Source organism: Eleginops maclovinus, chromosome 23 (assembly GCF_036324505.1).
Source record: "Eleginops maclovinus isolate JMC-PN-2008 ecotype Puerto Natales chromosome 23, JC_Emac_rtc_rv5, whole genome shotgun sequence".
Lineage (NCBI taxonomy): Eukaryota > Metazoa > Chordata > Actinopteri > Perciformes > Eleginopidae > Eleginops > Eleginops maclovinus.
This window is the reverse complement of record NC_086371.1, coordinates 10,807,012-10,825,648: the sequence shown is the minus strand read 5'-3', so window position 1 is coordinate 10,825,648 and position 18,637 is coordinate 10,807,012. Positions and strand designations below refer to the sequence as shown.

At 43.5% G+C, this 18,637-nt stretch overlaps 1 protein-coding gene across 6 annotated transcripts in view; it reads right to left on the bottom strand.

Moving 5' to 3' along the window:
* dlg3 (discs, large homolog 3 (Drosophila)) overlaps nucleotides 1-18,637 on the bottom strand; it is a 72,019-nt gene continuing 53,382 nt past the window's right edge. For 4 of the 6 annotated variants that reach the window (XM_063876054.1, XM_063876056.1, XM_063876060.1 and 1 more), the window contains 13 exons: nucleotides 18,212-18,368; nucleotides 17,391-17,493; nucleotides 10,574-10,688; nucleotides 7,877-8,053; nucleotides 7,442-7,517; nucleotides 6,744-6,843; nucleotides 5,168-5,209; nucleotides 4,939-4,989; nucleotides 4,744-4,845; nucleotides 4,485-4,657; nucleotides 3,886-3,998; nucleotides 3,713-3,804; nucleotides 1-3,174 (listed from right to left, as the gene is read on the bottom strand). In XM_063876054.1, the coding sequence (XP_063732124.1) occupies nucleotides 3,068-3,174; nucleotides 3,713-3,804; nucleotides 3,886-3,998; nucleotides 4,485-4,657; nucleotides 4,744-4,845; nucleotides 4,939-4,989; nucleotides 5,168-5,209; nucleotides 6,744-6,843; nucleotides 7,442-7,517; nucleotides 7,877-8,053; nucleotides 10,574-10,688; nucleotides 17,391-17,493; nucleotides 18,212-18,368 (1,408 nt within the window). In that variant the 3' untranslated portion in view covers nucleotides 1-3,067. Of the gene's footprint in view, nucleotides 3,175-3,712; nucleotides 3,805-3,885; nucleotides 3,999-4,484; nucleotides 4,658-4,743; nucleotides 4,846-4,938; nucleotides 4,990-5,167; nucleotides 5,210-6,003; nucleotides 6,050-6,743; nucleotides 6,844-7,441; nucleotides 7,518-7,876; nucleotides 8,054-10,573; nucleotides 10,689-17,390; nucleotides 17,494-18,211; nucleotides 18,369-18,637 lie in introns of all 6 variants that reach the window. The other 2 variants (XM_063876058.1, XM_063876059.1) reach the window with 1 other exon arrangement.

The window sequence follows — 18,637 nt, the reverse complement described above, 5'->3', positions numbered from 1 at the left end:
TCATAACTGAGTCACATATTTTATTTTCAAACAAATAAACTCTTGTCAAGTCCCAAAATAAAACCCAAACAAAAGTTGCAGGACTGTTCCCTCATGACTAGGACAAGGAAGACCATGAGGCCGAGTGTCCTGATAGGCTGTACCACCTGCAGTGACAGGAAGGAAACTACTGTACAATCAAAGGGTTCATGTTTGCAAGCACTTACTGCACAGATGTGCTATAACATAAACATCATCACCCAAAAGTACAAACAAGAACCCTGACCCCCCCACCCAAAAAATAAAAGCATATATGTCATCATTTCTCTCATCAGAACAAAGACCCTCATCAATTATACACACACAGAGGCATTCAGGTTCTATCTCGTTATATACCACATCCTCAATGGAAAGAGTTCAAATGAAATCAAGTTCTTTGGGCTTGGACATGGCTGACTGAGGTATGAATACCACGCACATTGTTAACAGTCAGCTGGATTTCAACTAAACACCAGAGAGGACCAATGCTAAACTTCTAATGATGTATTGATCAATGCTCCTGGTTTCTGTGATACTGTGTAGGTTTCTGCCTGCATCTCTTTAATTATTTTACAATATATATATTTTTTAAATCTATACACCCAGACACGTTCCACAAGAAATCACATGTAGACAGGCCCTACTTGAGGGAATTGAATTCCCAACTGACTAGTTAAGTTTTCCAATAGGCATTTGAAGAGAAATACCAACAATACAGCACATTTGTATGGAAATTATATCTCAAGAGTAGCTCAAACTTTACTTACCTGACATTTGTGGTCTATAAAACATGTTTTTGTCCCAGTTGATTCACACATGCATGAAGCACAGGTGAGGGGGATCTGCTGGGGGCTTATTTACATTGTACAGCTACCACACCCTTTGAAACAGTCTGCAAGCAGTTTATAAATGGCTCTGTTCCCTTCGGTTATTCCCTGAACTCTGGTTTTGACACAGGTAATGACAGCTGGTTTAGCAGTGGTGCCTGGCAGGGGGGGGCACACCTGTTCAGAAAATGCCTGCAGGTACAGGTGCTCTGTGGGTGGGAGAGAGCAGGGGACCCAGAGGTCTCGGTTACCACTTCCTGTTGGGTCTGGCTCTCTAAAAAGAAGACGGGGAAAAAAAACTTCCTTTGCACTCGTCAAAAAGCTGAGGAGGAAAGCGATCACAGGATCGAGGGGGGGGGGGCGCAGTGTTCCTCTTTCTCCAGACTTACTCGCTCACATGCACACAAACATCTGCATGGTGGGGGGGGGGGGAGCAGTTTCAATCCTGGTGATGCCATAGAGCTGACTCAAAGGTTACCACACCGACGGCCTTGAACAAGCTCACGAAAGAAGAGAAGACACATAGAGCCTGATCACGCCGTTAGGTTGCCTTCAGCTAAGCGACAGCACTCATCAGCACATCTGACCGCTCTGAACTCTCTGCCCTAACGTGGCCTTTCAGTGGCGGGGGGGAAATGGTATCTGTAAGCTGCTCTAGCTCACTCCAGACGCACTGAAAGCTCGACACAGTGGTTCAGCACCTGCCAACAAGGACTCATACGTGTATAGATCCACAAAGCATGTAGGTTTCTTTTTTAATCAAACCCGACTTTAGTGTTATTTTTTTTGGTAGGGGGACAGGGGGACAATTCAAAAAACAGGTTATATTGACTCTTTAATCGTTAGGACATCCAATACAATTATTGTCTTGTTCTACCCGTTTTAAGGCCACCATCAGGGCGGCAGATAGGACAGTACCATGTGACCATTCAATCAGAAGAGAATCCTCTTGGAAGGCAGAGAGTGTAATCGGGTGATCTGCTGCTCAACATGACAAAGGAGGCGCCGGCTGTTCAAAGTGTAATCCAATGGCCAAATTATTTCATTAAATAGGAAGGAAGGTTGAAATACGGGGGAGAAAAAGCGCCCACACGGGTGAGACTTCATCTATTGCAGAGGTGAGACTTTGTTTTAACTATTGCACTCAAGTCAGGCCTCCTGGCAGTTGGACACAAAAGAAATGGAGAAAAGAGGAGAGTAGTTCCTCTCTTTCCCTAAGTTGTGTGCAGCCTCCCTCACCGACAACAGGTAGTCACAAAACTGAATTTGTATTTGATGTAAGGCAGCTGGTGTTTTGCAGAGAGCCCAGTTACACTTCTCTACCCCCGTCCTTTACACAGAGCAGCTAAAAACCACAAGCAAAAAATCCCACAAAGAAAGAAAGAGAAAAAAAGAAAAATGAAATCTAACAGCCCTCCAAATTGACAATTCTAGTGAAGTGTAAAATGTGTAGTTTTTAATATGTAGTAAAATCTCAGTGGGATTTTGTCATTTATCTTGTGATTTCATAATATAAATGTAGAGATTCACAACGCATTTCTTCCTCTTGATCCGCCTCGCGAGATGTCTTAATCAGCTGCAGCACAGACGACCAAACAGCAAGCTGCTTTGTGATAAATAGATCACCAGTTTGTCGGCTCCACTAATTTCCTCAGTCATTATAAACAAGAGACGACTCCTTGAACAGTACCATCAGCAGGGCTCGATTTTATCCAGTCTTTTTAGAAAAAGAAAAAACAAACCTTTATTGGTCTTCACTTCTCGTCTTGCGTGTCTTTTTAAATGTGATTTGATGAACATTTACAAAGTGTTCCGACTCGGTATGATTTGTCTCTGGTTCCCTGCAACTTCTCTTTTTGAATCCCGACTCCTCCTCCCCCAGATTCCTGTAACATTCTGATCTTCAGTCAGTCCCAGTTCACAAAAGGATTTATTCCTTTTCCCTTTTGTTTTCATTTGACATATTCCTTTGGAATGGCATTTCCAGTCTTGAATGGATTTGTTGAGAAACTCATGCAGGGGTGTGCACAGTCACAGTAATGGTGATAAGACTTCTTTTTCATTTAGAGAGTAACATAATGATGACACTAAAACTTGATATGAAACATATCTGCAAAAAGGAAGTGAGGAGGGGGGGGGGGCTATTTGGGCTTGGGTGGGGTCTCTTGGAGGCAGGAGGGGAGCTCTGCAGCTCTGCAGAGAAGGGAGGCGGGGCAGGGAGCTCAGAGCTTCTCTGAGGAGGGGATCCAGATGTAGGGCCCGGACTGCTCCTCGATGATTAGCTTGATTTTGTTGTAGATCTCCTCTAGTGAGTCACCCTGTACGATAGCTGGACACACACACACACGGACACACACACGGACACACACACGGACACACACACGGACACACACACACACACACACACACAATATAGGCAAATGATTATCTTTACTAATTGAAAAAGCAGAAATAGGATCCGGAACGCTAAGCTTTTGATCAGGTTGTTCGTCAGACAGTTAAAAATAGATTTATTTTGAAGTAGTTTTTCATGCAGGAAGGAAAAATATGTTTTTTTTAATTTCATATAGTAAAGGGTACATTTACGCATTAAAAAAACTAAAGGGTCTGAAAGTTTACAGTTGATTAATCAAGAAGTTGTTCTACAGAAAATCAGTTTTCAATGAGAACTTTTTTTAACTCAATTGTTTTTGAGTAATCTTCTGGCTAAAGTGCCGAACATCTGTCTCTAGCTCGTCTTGTGTGATGGACAGACAGCTAAACTGAATATGTTTAAGTCTGAATGTTTAATCTACAATATAATTTACCGATTAAATATCATTTTAAATGTGAATGTGTGACCCAAAACAAGGGGCAGTGAGACCAACCTGTGAAAAACTCTCCAAAGTCTTGCTCCAGCTTCACAGCCTTGTCAAAGACTTTATTGGCCTGCTCGTACGTCTGCCTCTTATTCATTTCCCTGAAAAGGAGAAGAGCTGTGGTGAGCGTCGGAGACACACTTACGCTCACTCGTGTCTCAGCTACAGGAGGTCAAACTCACATTAGGGCTTCAATGGATTTTGGTTTAATAAAGATGGCAATCGGATAGAGTTGTGCTTGCTGCAGTCGTTTGATGGCGTTCCCAGACACATCCAGGATGCAGTGCTTCCCCTGCTGCAAGGGAGGGCAATTCAAAATGTTAAAATCTTCTAGGCTTGATTTCTTTACCCTAAATAAAACAGTAAATCCAATGCCATTATGTGTCTATAGGACATTTCTATATATTCCTGTAGCCTAGTGAGACTTTGAATTGTAGAGTACTCAATATTTCAGTATATTGTGTATTATTTAAATACTCTAGAATGTGTATTTAGTTGCTGCTAGTGTTCATTTCATTAAGCATTATATGTTTATCTTTTTAACTTGTGTAATGCTTATCACTGCTGCTGGAACCAATACATTTCCCTATTTCCCAGATCAATAAAGTATCTATCCATCTGAATCTGGTGTTTTTATGGTATTATTTCAACCAAAAACACAATAATGTCACAACATTTACTTGTAGAATGACTGGCAATCATTAGTGATATCTAGGTTCTTTTGTTTATAAAAAACTCTAGAGTGTAGATCTTGAACCCTGCATTAACCCACTGTGCTTACCCGCTCAGCCACAGTCCGGACCGACAGTATGCTCGTCCCGTACAGGTTCTCGTTGAACTGGCCGGCTTCGATGAATTTATTATCCTGAATGTCTTTCTCCATTTGCTCCCGCGAGCCCACAAAGTGGTAGTCCTGTCCGTCCATCTCGTTCTCTCGCCTCGGACGAGTCGTATCTGCGGTGGGAGGAAGAGCGAGTTTATTTTCATCGCTTGTTTTGCTCAGTAGCTCTGTTTGGATACGAGCGTTGCTGTGGACTCACGAGGTACGCAGGAGCCAAACTTGTGGGGGAACTCAGAGATGAGGTCATCATTTACTCTGTCCTTCATCGGGCCCAGGATGATCACAGGCCTCGTGTAGTGGACTGCGGTGGAGAGGAATACAGCGAGGTGACGATGCGTAAAGAAACGTACAATCACTCAGGCTTCAGTTTCAACCGTGGAGAAGCTTTACTCACTTTCCTGTCGAATGACCGGCTCATATGAGAGAATCGTGTCCTCTTGTCCCTCTGTAAAAAACAAAACGATCAAAAGTTTACCCCTCGTTTTAAAAGGAGCACAATAAGATTGGCATGGCTGATGAAAGACCAGGAGGAATATTAATTTACAGTTGTCATTTCACAGGTAGAATGTTATTCATCTATGTGGGCAGTGTGAAAGAAACCATGAGAAATTGAGGTGACTCACTCGAACTGCTTTCACTGTCACTTGTGTTGGATGTCAGGCATTCTGCAAAAGCACGAGAGAGTGAGTTGCAGATCATTTAGGTAAAAAGAAGATTAAAACAGTAGAGCCACAGTTAAATTAGAATTAATTATCTTATTGGTGAAAGTGACTTTCACCTGCTTCGACAGCATTATGCAAAAGAAAAAAAAAAAACTGCTTCTGGACATCTAGGTCTTAAAAAAAAGGATAAAGAAAGCAGAAGTCTTGTTCGGTGCGGAAGCCATGCTCTCGCAATATTAGGGAAGTGGTTTTAGGTGCAAGCAATAGGAAATTGAGTGTTTCCTGTGACAGTATCCCAAACGACCCACAATCCCCTGGCCAATGCTTCCTATTGCTAGATCTGTGCCTGTGGCAGCGGATCTCATTTCAAGGAAAAGACAAAGAAAACATCGAGGCGTTTCAGCCGTCCACAGGAGGGAGGCAGGAGCCGGCTGACTCGGGGGAGCTGGGAGGGAAACGTGTTTCCGACCCGGAGAGAAACCCTCTGGTGACAGATACACTCCGGCTCTGTGTGACCTTATCTGACAGAACGCTGCAAAAAAATTATTATAAAGACCCCATGAGACATCCAGAATAAGTGTAACGCTCACTCACCCTCCCCTGTGAATGCATATTTTAGTGAATCTGAGTAATGTTGTGTGTGTGTGTTTGTGTGTGTGTGTGTGTCTGTGTGTGTGTGTGCGTAACTCCAGACTAGATGTGTGTGGTTTAGCATTCCCAGCTGGGTCTGCAGTGACAAAGCATTTTTCTGTGAGCTCAGGGGACAGCTGCTTGACACAGTACAACCACACACTTACTCAAACTCTTTGATCCATAAAAGTCATCGCTTAACCCTGGGAAGTCCTAGGTGTCCCGACAGGTGAGAGCAGAAACCAAGAGAAGAGAGCAGACAGGAAGAAGAAGAGGTTAGTGAGAGTCGGGGCAGAGAGGAAGAGGAGTGCTGCTTGCCTGGCCCGCTGACACACGCCGCTGTACTCATTACGCCTGAGCCCCACTTTGTTCATAGTAAGCCACGGCCTTTCAATTACACAGGCCCAATCCCATTAAAGCGGGATTTTGACCTGTTAAGTGTTAAAGCTTCCGTCCAGTTAATGAGATTCCTCTTGTTGTGGGTCAGCGACTCGCTGCCGGGTTGATCAGGACTTACACAAGGAGCAGCATCGCCGTGTTAGGGGGGCCTGCGTGTTAATGCAGCCAAGCACACACTCACACACACACGGCTGGCAGCACACACTCCTCTGGAGCCCGTAGACAGATGCAGACACACCGGAGAGACCCCCCCCACCCCACCCCTCTCACACCTGCAGCTTGATGTGTGTGTGTGTGTGTGTGTGTGGGGCGTCTCTCCGGGACAGTGAGAAAAAGGGATGACAGCGGTGCCGTGACACAAACCATCCCCTGGAGGTGAGCGGAGAGATGAGAGTTGAGAGACAGAACTGAAGCATGAAGGGGATAGGACGAGAGAGAAAAAAAAACAAACACAACACACCCCCCACCCCACCCCACCCCCCCCTTCATCACACAGCGGGGTACTCACGTTCGGACTCCACCAACTCCTGCACAATATTCTCCTTGCTCTTGTAAAACGGGAACTTGCGTGACAGGTTGAAGCTTTTTTTGCGCTTTACTTTGACTGGCTGCTTGTCGATGTGTGGGTGAGAAGGGGGGGAGGGAGGGGGGTCGACGAGAGGGTGAAAACAAAAACAGAATGGGTTTCAATGAGGGTACTCGACGCCCATGCAAAAAAAATGAAAAAATGAAAATGCAAACAAAACAATCACACATCAAATAATGAAAATGAGAAGCAGGTAATGGGTGGAAATGAATGGCATATCAACGTGGAGTAAACAGCGTCTGGTTACCAACTTAAAACAGTTCCATTAAGCTGGATCTGCGTGCATTATAGATGATACAGACACAACATTACAGCTGGTTTACACTCCTGCAAATTACATCTGACAGACCCGCCTCTGATAGACATTTTTGGGGGTGCACATTTCTTAATATCACTGGAGCCGCCGAGGTTACGGGGAGCTCTCCTCTCCGCGGAGCTTCTGTGTAATCTGTACAGTAATACGAGCTTTTCTTTTTTTTTTGTGTGTGCTCGCTTCACAGAGCAGGTGCTGGTCTCTTTCCCACACACAGGGGGAAGTAGGCCATCTCCCTGGGAGCCCAGCAGCAGCTCTGGAGCCTCGCTGGCAGCGGGGCAGGGAGCAGATGGCCCTCTACACTTACCCTGTTGGACTCAATCATGCCTGTCCTGGCGTGGAACTTGACCGTTTTTAACCTGGCCCGCTCCTTCTTCTCAACTCTGGGGGGGGAAATACGAGATAAGATAAGATTTACTTGACTGATCTCAAAGTGGGACTTTTTCCCCCGTTACAGCGGCATGTTTACACAAGGCGTTGCACATAATGTGAAAACAAAAAAGGATGTTGACAGTGGAAGATAAAACATCTGTAGACTATCGTTCAAATAAACGTAATGAAGAGCCACATTTAAAAGTAGGGTATTATTTCCAATAAGTGTGCACGGATCGCTTATTAAATACAATGTACAGTGTGAAGAAAGGGGCGGGGTTACGACGATGGATAACACTGGGAATATAAGTTCGGGCTGGGGATGAACGGGAGTAGCCACGTTAGCTTGGTGTTAGCAGAGGAGACGTACCTTTTCTTGCTGGGAATGACCCCGATCTGCTCGCTCTCTCCATGTGGTGTGACGAGCCTCGCCTGCCACCACTCGTCATCTGAAGCGTTTATGACGTGCAGGATGTCTCCGTAAGAGAAGCTGAGGCCTTGGCTGGGCAGGCAACTGTCCCTCGTTCGGTCATAGTCAAACAAAGCTCTGAGGAAACACAAGGCTATGGTTACGCTCCGTCCTTCCTTTTATCTTGAACTTGGGTGCTGTGGTTCCACTTCACCGAGATTGAGTGACCCATACATGGCACCAAATGGCAGCTATGAACTTCATGCATTACATTTGTGCTTTATTTTTCTGTGATCACGGTTACATTGAGGCGTGGGCAGTTTCACTCCTATACAAATTCTGTTTAAATAAATTCCCCTTACAGTTTTCATACATTACAGAACAAGGAAAACCTCATTGATAGCTTTAGATTAATTTACAGGTCTGTTTAGAATTAGGAAATGCTTATAAACCACTGCCAAGTTGGTTTTGTAGACTATTTGCACTACTAACATTTCTGTCAACAGCACTACACTGTTCAAGGCATTATTCTAAATATAACTTGTAAAAAATGGAATGAAATACATTTTACTTTTACAGGCGTGTACTGCAAGTACTGCAACGTATTAGTGTATTTAAATCAAACAGAGTACAGTCATTTATCGTGTAGAGCAATTCGATTTTTAATAACCTGTACAATCATAGAAATATTAACATTACCATTTGGTTAAAAACGGTGAGGCTGTGGATATATTTACTTCAAGATGGTAACCTGAGCTGACAGTCTGTGGAGCTTAACCCCGGAAATACTGAGTAATCCAAAGATTTATTTTAGAAATGTATAGTACAGGTCCCCAGCACATAGAAACTGCTGGATGCTGACTTTGATTTGGAAGATTAATGGGACTCTGGATCATCTGAATTGGACAGATTGCCTCTTTATTTGAATAAAAGTTGTCCACAGTAGAGATAATCATTTGTGCTCTCTATCTCCAATGGTCGCAGCACTACTCATGCTAGTCCAAGTCAGCCCACTGAGAGTACAAATATGGCCACTTTCTGGTGAAAATTGCCACTTTTTTTCTCGAAAAATGTCAAGAATGGATTCAGCATCCTCAATAACCCCCAAAACAACTCAAATTTGTCCAAATCGGTCATTTTTCAACCATTGTTTACACAGGCTATGATGCCATTCAGTTCAAAGAATGCAACTAATGCTAACTGTGCAAGTTAGCATCCGGCTGTTTCCATGTGCCGGGATCCCTACTATACATTTCTAACATAAATCTTTGGATTACTCAGTATTTCCGGGTTCACTGTGCTGGTTATTAGACTATAAAGGTGAAAGCAAAGTCAAATCCAACTTCGGACAACACGCATATTAAAGCATGTCATTCATGCTTTTTAACTGAAAATATCAACCTGTTGTTGCCTCATACTTTCCACTGAAGACAAGCACTGTTTATTGTCTGCCAGAGTGCGTCACAATCTTGTCAGACAGGTAAACCCACATTTCATTTCTCAAAAAGGTATTAATACCGGCTCTACTGGTTTTAACTTTACTTGATCTACAAGCTTTTATATACAGGTTATATTGCCAGGGATTAGCGGGCAGATGAGTAGTGGCCAAAATAAACAATTTCCCAATGGTTAAAGATGTTTCTGACGCTGCGAACTGAAACTGCAGCTGGCTATAAGTAAACAATGCGGCTGAAACTGTCATGACGCAATCCAGTGGAAGATTATCAGCTGGAGCGCCTAACAGGGAAACAAGTGTGCTTTCTAACAGGTGGATAAGGCATATTCAAATTCCTAGTTTTCACCACGCAATAGACACACTTACAGAGAGACTGTGAGCACATGTGACACTGTTTTTTGTGGGGAAGGGTTTTCAAAACACTTCAAAAAAGGCTCAACGCCTCCACATTCCTGAGGCGGGGCTGCGAGGACATGGCGGCTCCTGCATCAGCCGGCTAGCTAGACAGCTTTCCCAACATAACTGTGGGCTGAGTCACCGCACAGGAGCAGGCGAGGCCCTACATGCCTCACAGGAGAGAGACACTCCTCTTTATAGTAGGCGTCCAACGAGATAACACCTTTATACTTTTGATATATCCCAGTGAGGTCCATTGCTGTTAAACCTCATCAATCTAGTGAGGTAGCTACTTAGTGGAGATATGGTGGAGCACTTTCAGGATACATCACACGGTGCTCTCAGATTGACCCCTGGGAGGCCTTTGTGCTGCTTTTATGTGAGCAAAAGGATGCCACCTGTTTTAATTCCTTAACAAGCCTCCGTACAGTTTGGCAACCGGCCCAAAGTGTCATAGCGCCGGTCAATTCGACAAGCCCCCGCTGTCAATCTACATTACACTGAGTGGAGTCTGTTTCCTGTGGCATGGAAACAACAACAGGGGATGCTCGTTCGTCGCCTATAGTGATCAATTGTTTCAACCTCGTGCCCTAAATTAAATCTTACCCTGTAAAAAGCTCAGTGTGCAGTATCATGTTTCATCCCTGACACGTGCTTCTTCAGCTGTGTCCCCCCCCCCACAGACAAGCACAGGTTTATTACGTAACAGTTACTATTTTGAATACAGATCTTAAAAGATTATGTTGTGAGTGCAAGCATGACTGTGTGTGTGTGTGTGTGTGTGTGTGTGTTTGCTCCAGCCTTACCTGACATAGAGGGAGCGTTTCTCACTGGTGCGCAGGGATCCTGACCCTGAGCTCATGCTGCTGTTCATCATCTGCTCCCTCAGGTCGTGGATCTTGGACTCAAAGCGGCTGTACTCTGCGTTGAAGAAACGGACAAAACAAATTCTGTCAAAAGTGGTTCCTCGAGCATATACGTACCCAGGTATCGGATGAAATTTCATTTTATAGTCATCCTGGCCCAAGCTATTGATGTTAATGACCCTTTAATCATCAAAGCAGGCCATGAAACAAATATTTTATCACATATGACATTTAAAATAATTTTAAATGACTTGCATTGCAGTTTCACTCCACAGCTTTCTCACTACTCAATCGTGAGGATTTTCCAAAATATATACAGATATGGAAATTACGAGTGTTTTTCTTGTGCAATATTCCAAAAACGTCTCATTCCTCATCGACCCTTTTGGACTTTTAACTAGCTAAACTAAATGTTATGGTGGTATTCACAGTGTTCAGACCTATAATGTGTTGCACCCGGCTCTCTTGTTTCAGATCTGTGTCTCAGTAGCGCTGCAGTGAATGGAGGAAAGGTTCAGCGAATCCTTAGGCTGATTAATGACCCCGGGAACAGATGGTTTATCACAGATCTGCCTTACACATCCAGTAATGTCTCATGTCAGGTAATTAATCACACAGATTAATTAAGTTCAACATGGGCTCTTTAGTGTGGTTAAAAAAAGGAAAGGCCTCCAACAATTTCAAATGCATGACCATTTGTCATAGGTGCGTAAATCCAGTTGCAGCTCGGGAGCAGGGGGGTGATGTATGAATCCACCTGGACCTCCTCATTAACAACGCTCTCATTAGCCGCTGTGCTCGGCGCGCTCTGAGCCCGACTGCTGGAACAAGCCAGGCCACCTCAGCACACAGCGCACCTAGATAAACACACCGGCAGATGCAGCTAGAAAAACAAGTAGGCCGGGCGCTCATGTGATCACACAAAGGAGGCATTGGGACCACAAAAAAGCCACATAGTGAGCAGCCCACTTCAATAGATAGATAAAGATAAATAAGTCTTAATGTTTTGAGAATGATATTCATTATCACAGTCACTATTATGTGTTAATGATTCATGTTGCTGTCTGAATCCCATCATTAAAGGCACGTGATAACATACGCTATTTCTCTAATGACAAAACATATCTATGTCTTGATCATAATGAGCCTATGAATAAAACCAGGGCAAGAGAATACCGTCTACATTTATTCCACATACTTCTTACACTGGTGAGCTCCTACCTTACAGCTTAATCATCCATAGCTGGCAAGACTTCCTCTAACGTGAACAACACAAGATCAAAGTCCAGATTCAGTCCAACAAACCACCAAGAAGCCTTGAAAAACAAACATCCATGCCTTCAAAAGGGGGATTTAGCCGCAGTTAGTCCAAGCTCCCGGAAAAAATCTGGGCAGGTGCAAAAACAAGCTTGAGGCCGCTGAACTTTCACCCCCTACCGAAACCTAAAGGGGATCCAAAGCAAACACACATCATGCCCCGGGCCCGGTGCCAGCCCTCCGCCCTGGTCTCTGCTCAAAGGGTTAACAATACAACAGGGTGACGTTGCAAGGTGAGGAAACCAGACACCGCCTGACTGCCTGTAACCAGGAGCAACGTCCTAGCACTCCTCGCACAGGGACAACAAACGCGCAAACAGCCATTCAGACTCCTCCATTTGGCTCTCAGGCAGCTTGGGAGAGGAGGGGTTATAGGGACGAGACAAAGAGTAACTCAAAGCACTCTGAATGCCCTGCTTCACCATAACACCGACCTGAAAGGCTGCGCCGCAGAGAAGGGACTACAGGTGGAGCAGCTAAACGCTGTGGTACCGTTCCCAACATCCAAATGATTCACCTTACACTGTGGACCTTAGAGAGGTGCCTTAAGCCTCTGTTGGGAGTTAGGGAGGGAACCATAAGCTAAAACATAAACTGCTGCCACACCTAATGATATCAGCACACATCCTCTATCACAATATCTGTGCAACAGAGCAGGAAATTCAGCCACAATACGTGATCGACTCGTTGTCATCGATGACACGAATGGCTACTACCTACTGAATTGAGTAGTTCTAAAAATGATCTGATACCTGCTTCTTAAAAAGCTTACATGGCATGATTTCTTCACTTCAATATGACAGTAAACAAAGGATATTGTAGACACTTGAGGTCATCATCTTGGACTATGGCACTATTTTATAGACCAATCTACAATCAAATAAACTTTCTTGATAATGAAGTGCTTTCATTTTCAAATCATTTTACAGTCACATGATAAGTAACACGATGGTGAATTTAAGGATACTCCCAGCACTTACAAAAGAAAGCACAGTGATACTGGAGAGAGTTTTACAACAGTGCCAGAGCAAGGTCATTGATAATGAAACCTAAGATCTGCATCAACTCTTTGTTCCTCAAACATGGAGCACATGGAGTATCAGTGATGGAAATAAATCTCTTCGGATTGTGAGGACATCTGATGTCAGATAGCAACAAACACAAATGAAAATATAACAGCAACATTTAGACCTTAGATCACACTGGAAAGTGGATGCATTGTAACAGATTAAACTGATTTCTGTCTGCACCACTGATTAGAGATTGGGTAATGATTAAAAGCCACTGAAAATGCTCTTGTTGAAGCTGCATCCAGCGTTGACCTTGCTGCTGGTCATTCTTCATCTGCTCCTCCCTTTATTTCCTGTCATTTATTTACGGACAGGTACCAAGTAAAAAAAAGAATCTCAATTGACTATTTTTGCAAAAAGATTCAATTGGCAGAAACTAAATTCATTTGTTATGCAATAGAAATATTCAACAAAAGGTAATGCCATCAATCCAAATCACTGCCCCCCACTTTACCTGCCATTTTCTTAACAAATGGTCGAACAAAACTGAAAAGATTCATTTTAACTTCAGAATTAGCCATTTGTACATCATAAAACATGCAGGGCACTCAACCGTCAACCCTTTATTGTGTCAAAATGTACAAGGCTGTCATCTACAGCAGCTGCTAACATCAAGTTTATAGGCTAAATACTCTGATTACCATAGTAACATAATCATCTATACCTGGTTGAGACTGTGTCATAATTGAAATGTCTATTAGTCATCAACCTCACTACCCACAAACACAATGCTGGGTGCCAATATTATAAACGTTAATGCTCCGTCCATTAAAACACTTAATACACAAGAGCTAGCTTATATTTTTAGGAGTGACCCACAGGAAGAAACGACAGCTAATAGAAACTGGGACTATTCTGTATCTCTCACTCCCACTGCGCGTCCTCATTAGTCGTACAGCTTTTTTATTTTGGGGGACGGTCGCTTCTCTTTTGATCCAGTTATGCTACACAGCAGGCATGTACTTGTAATGTGAGAGTGTGTTATGTTCTCAGGGATAGTCCAGCCAGGGCAGACACACACACACACACACACACCCTCCCCAATAATAAACTTCAGCACAAGGAACATGTAGACCCTGGCGTAGCTATTTCTACAAACGTCTGTAATGCAGACTGGTATGAGTAAAATATAAATAGAAAAAAACATTCACCAAAATAAAATGAACAGAGCACTGCTTTCATTTTAATGCTGTGTTACTAATTACCATAGCATTGCATCAAAAATAAGACTCAATAAGTTTCTTCTTCACTTGCAATTTCACTTTCCGCATTGGCTCTTTATGGCTCTCGTACCAACAACTGCAGCCACAAAATTCAGGAAAGTTTTCTATGAGGGGAGCACACGTCTAAATGACAATATGGCAGTCAATCGTGTTCAATCAATTGTTGAAGCCAGATTCCAGATCACGATTAATATATGACTTTGTGCATCCCTCGCTGAGAGGCTATTGAGTTCAGCATTTCCTCCACAACCCTCCTATCATTTCCTACATGCAAATTTTTGTGTAATTACACTCTTGATAGTGGGGCAAGGCAGCGTGTGGATACACACCCCTCACTTCCATTCCTCCCAGCTGAATGGGAGTTAAAGACTTGGTGATGGTCCAGGAAGCCACTCAAGTCAGCAAGGCGTCCTGCTGCAGCCTGTGCGCTCCACCGGGGCTTCTTGTCGTCTTCAGAGCTGGCCTACCATCAGAGGCCTGTGGATGCCCGGGCCCCGGCCCCTGAGAATACTTTCCAGGCATTTTGCCCTGCGTAAACCAGCATCCACCCTCCACTTCCTCCCCCTGACTCACTGTCCTTGTACATCTCACCGGGGGTTCCTCCTGCTCCGAACTCAAATAAACGACATGTCACACACAGCTTTAGGACGGCAGCAGATATACTGCCGACAGATCTTAGGTCACCAGTGTGGTTTCAGGAAGTCAATCATTTGCCAGTGTGAGTAGTTAGGCATTGTACACAAACAGATAAGAGTCCTTCACTGGGTTACAAAGGGGGCGCAGAGCTGAGAGCTTGGTTTGGTTTGGAAAACAAAGGTTCCCTTCAACTAACCACGCAAGATGCTGCCTGATTTGTCTGGCATGCGAGACAACATGAACTCACATGGACTAGAATGAAGCATTATATTCTGTATTTTTGAAGCAGAAGGATAACCTACACAGCCATTCTGTCAGTTTTGATCTCAGTCTGCGTCTTTCTTTAACTCCCCGCGCCAATTCACTGATCCTGTTCCACCTCAATCCTTGTGACCTTGGAGAGTTATTGGACATTCAAGGCTTGTGTTTTATTGAAATAGAAAGTCATATGGAGTTTGAGCATGCCACAACATATGCCTCTTCACATTCCTGTCATAGTCCAACCTGAGAACTCAGCCTTAGATCTTAAGCTCACAATATCCTTTCCATTGTTGTTTTAGCATAACCCAGTATGCTCAAGTACACACGCAATGAATTACAAAAACACTGAGAAGAATTCAGCTGCCAAAAAAGCTGTACATGTACAGCAAATCTCTCATACTACTGTAAGAATAGTGCCACTGTGTTAAATAATCTCTTTAAGTACCAAACAATTCTCAGGCTGGCAAACACATTCTGCTTTAGTCAGCATGAAAATGGACTTGTGGTCAGAAAGTCCAAAGTGTGGTGAGTCATACAGAGTTAATGTCAATGTGAAGAGGAGAGGTCACAGGTGAGGTCACAGTTTAACCCCACCACCACCAAGCTGACAAACACCTGTTTGAACACACCCCTGAGTCCCCACCTTAAGGTTACATAAGAACTGTAGAGCGACTGTTAAATGTACCCAAATAAATCCTGCTCCATGTCATTTACAACATTAAGCGATAACAACTGGCCCTAAGTAGTAGCAAAAACAAGTCATACAACCACACAAATGCGGATTCCAGGTAATGACAGAACTAGAAGTGGTGGTGTTGGGTACAGTAGGGGTGAGGCTATCACATGTCCTTCAAGGTAAGGTATTTATTTCAAGGCCGAATAAAAGACACAATGCAGACTTTACACTGACAACAGGAGTAACACTACCGGTTACAGATAGGAAGAGCGACACTTCCTCGGCACAGCAGCAGTCAAAATAAACCTGTTACCTCATTCAGTTTGTTCCCGTTTAGGCAATCCAACATCCACCGTGGTGTTTCCCCCTCTTTCTATCTTGATGTAGTGAAAATGTGACTATTATTTCGCCGGTTTCTTCATCCAGTCATTGGGGACTTCATGCGGCTTCTGCTCTGCTGTTGTAGTCGAGCCCATCCCCCATTCACACAGGCTGGTAGACAGATATACAAGTGGGAAGTTTTTTCCGTGTTCCAGCTTTTAGTTGAAACTCCTATTTAACTCTCCTTTAGTGTCGCTAGCTCGTACTTCCCGCTTAGTGTCCGCTTTCCATCGCTGTCCCGGTTTGTGTCCACCAGCAGCGGGGAGTTTGAACAGGGAAGGACAACAGCGGCTCGTTTGCCCGCCTTACTGTGGATCAACTCTCCAGCCTGCTCCTAACACTAGAGCCGCCCCTGAACCTGAATACTTCCTGCAGCTTTCAGGAGCGCTGCCCTCATTTGATCACGCTGTATCCACCGCCAAATCAGGTGTTTCTTTGCAATGTTAAAGGGGTATTACTGTGGTTTGAATGCTTCACTTTCTTAACGGTGGGGGACTCGGGAGAGACAGGTTAAAAAATGGGTTCTCTCAACACAGAAGAAGCCGAGATACCCTGAGTTGTTTTTAGTTTCAAAAACACTGGATCCTACATTTCCCACAATGCAACTTGACAGCGCCTTTTCTCCGAAATACACCGCCTGGTAAATGCCATAGGTAAACGCCATAGGCAGTGTATGTAAAGGTAAATGTAACATGTTAAATTATCCACAAAAGCTGGGAAAAACACCCAAACAATATTTGCAACATATTTGCTTCTGTGTATTATTTAGTTTGTATTCAACGTGAAATGCTTTTAGCACAATCCTTGATGGTAAAGACAATGTTTATCATAACTGAATACCCTACACATTGTTTCCTTTTTTGTTTTTTAAACTTTTTTGTATGTTACTGTTTTTCTTATCATTTTACTATCATCTAAGTTGGAAAAAATGTCCGTCTTTTAAAGCAATATATAGACATTTTTTTATTGTTCTGGATGAGAGCAGAATTATGGCACCCATCTGCAGCAGGTTAGCCTAGCAAACTGAAACGATGGAAACAAGGAGTAAGAGAGAGCACAGCTCTCTCCAAAAATAAAACATATTTTTCCCTATTAGCACCTCTACATTCAACACATAATAGCGTATTTGTTCAATCCAATTACAGCAGATTGTGTGAAATAAATATTCATGTGTAATACGAGACTGTCCTCACCTTCAGGCCTGTACTGAGCTATGATGGTGACAGTCTGTCCAGCTCTCTTCAGTGCTGCAGCCGCCTGCTCATGTGTGGCATTCCTTAGGTTCACTCCATTCACCTACAGCAAACAGACACAAAATCTTTTAGCAAAACAATTCAGTGTAGATCTGAAAGGTGTGCCGCTTGTGTTGTTGTGGAGATCTGTAGAGAAAACAGGTCAAGCTAAAGGATTTTGAAAAGAAAAGAGGTCAAACTGGATGGAGCAGAGCTTATCATGCTAGATGGTTGAAATGTCAGCCTTTGGTGATAGGATCTGCCCTGGTCATATGAAGCGATATTGTTGAATGTGAAAGGATAAAACTATGTATGTTTATGAAATGTATTTGTATGTTTATGAAATACATACTGATAAACTTTGCTATCACACACCATCAATGTCGCATTGAATACATTTATTCAAGCCTAGATGGATTAGTTTTTTGAAGAATGTGTGGCGATGTGGCGTACTACAAGCAGCTTCAAAATAAAACGCCTTTATTTAGAGCAACACTGTGAAAAGGTTAAGAGTTATGATCACATGATAAACTTTATTGGTTACTTCAATTCAATGATTGACTAAATTCTCTTGTCATGCATAGCACAGATGGGCTCCCTCTGAGTTGTTATGAATATAATGTTTTGCTCAAGGACATTTCAGCAGGGCAGGTGTTTGCTGGCTTTCTAAACACTAGGCCAAATTTAGCATCATTATTCTGGCAACGGGATTTGGCTGAACTGCTTAAAATATGTAACAGTTATTGATGTGGACAAACAAAGCTTGCAGTTGAGATACTGACCGAGAGAATCCGGTCGCCCCTCCTCAGCTCGCCACTCAGGTCAGCCGGCCCTCCAGCCAGGATGAAGGACACAAAGATGCCTTCTCCATCTTCCCCGCCAACAATGTTGAAGCCTAGGCCTGTGGAGCCCTTGTGCAGCAACACCTTCCTCGGCTCCCTGCCAAGCAGAGGGACAGGGTCAGGGTGAAGGGCAGCACCGAGAGCAATCAAGAAATGAGCAGTGGGAGATAAAACGATATATATATGTATGTATGACCAATACACAAAAAGAAACAGCATAACATTACGGATACAGAGAGGCTGTTTCAAACAACAGCCATCTTCTATTGTGTATGATCCCAGCATGATTTCGTAGATACAGGTATATTAGGAAGTGAGTGACTCAAATAGAACATTTCAATGATGAATCAGTAGCAGGGCCACTCA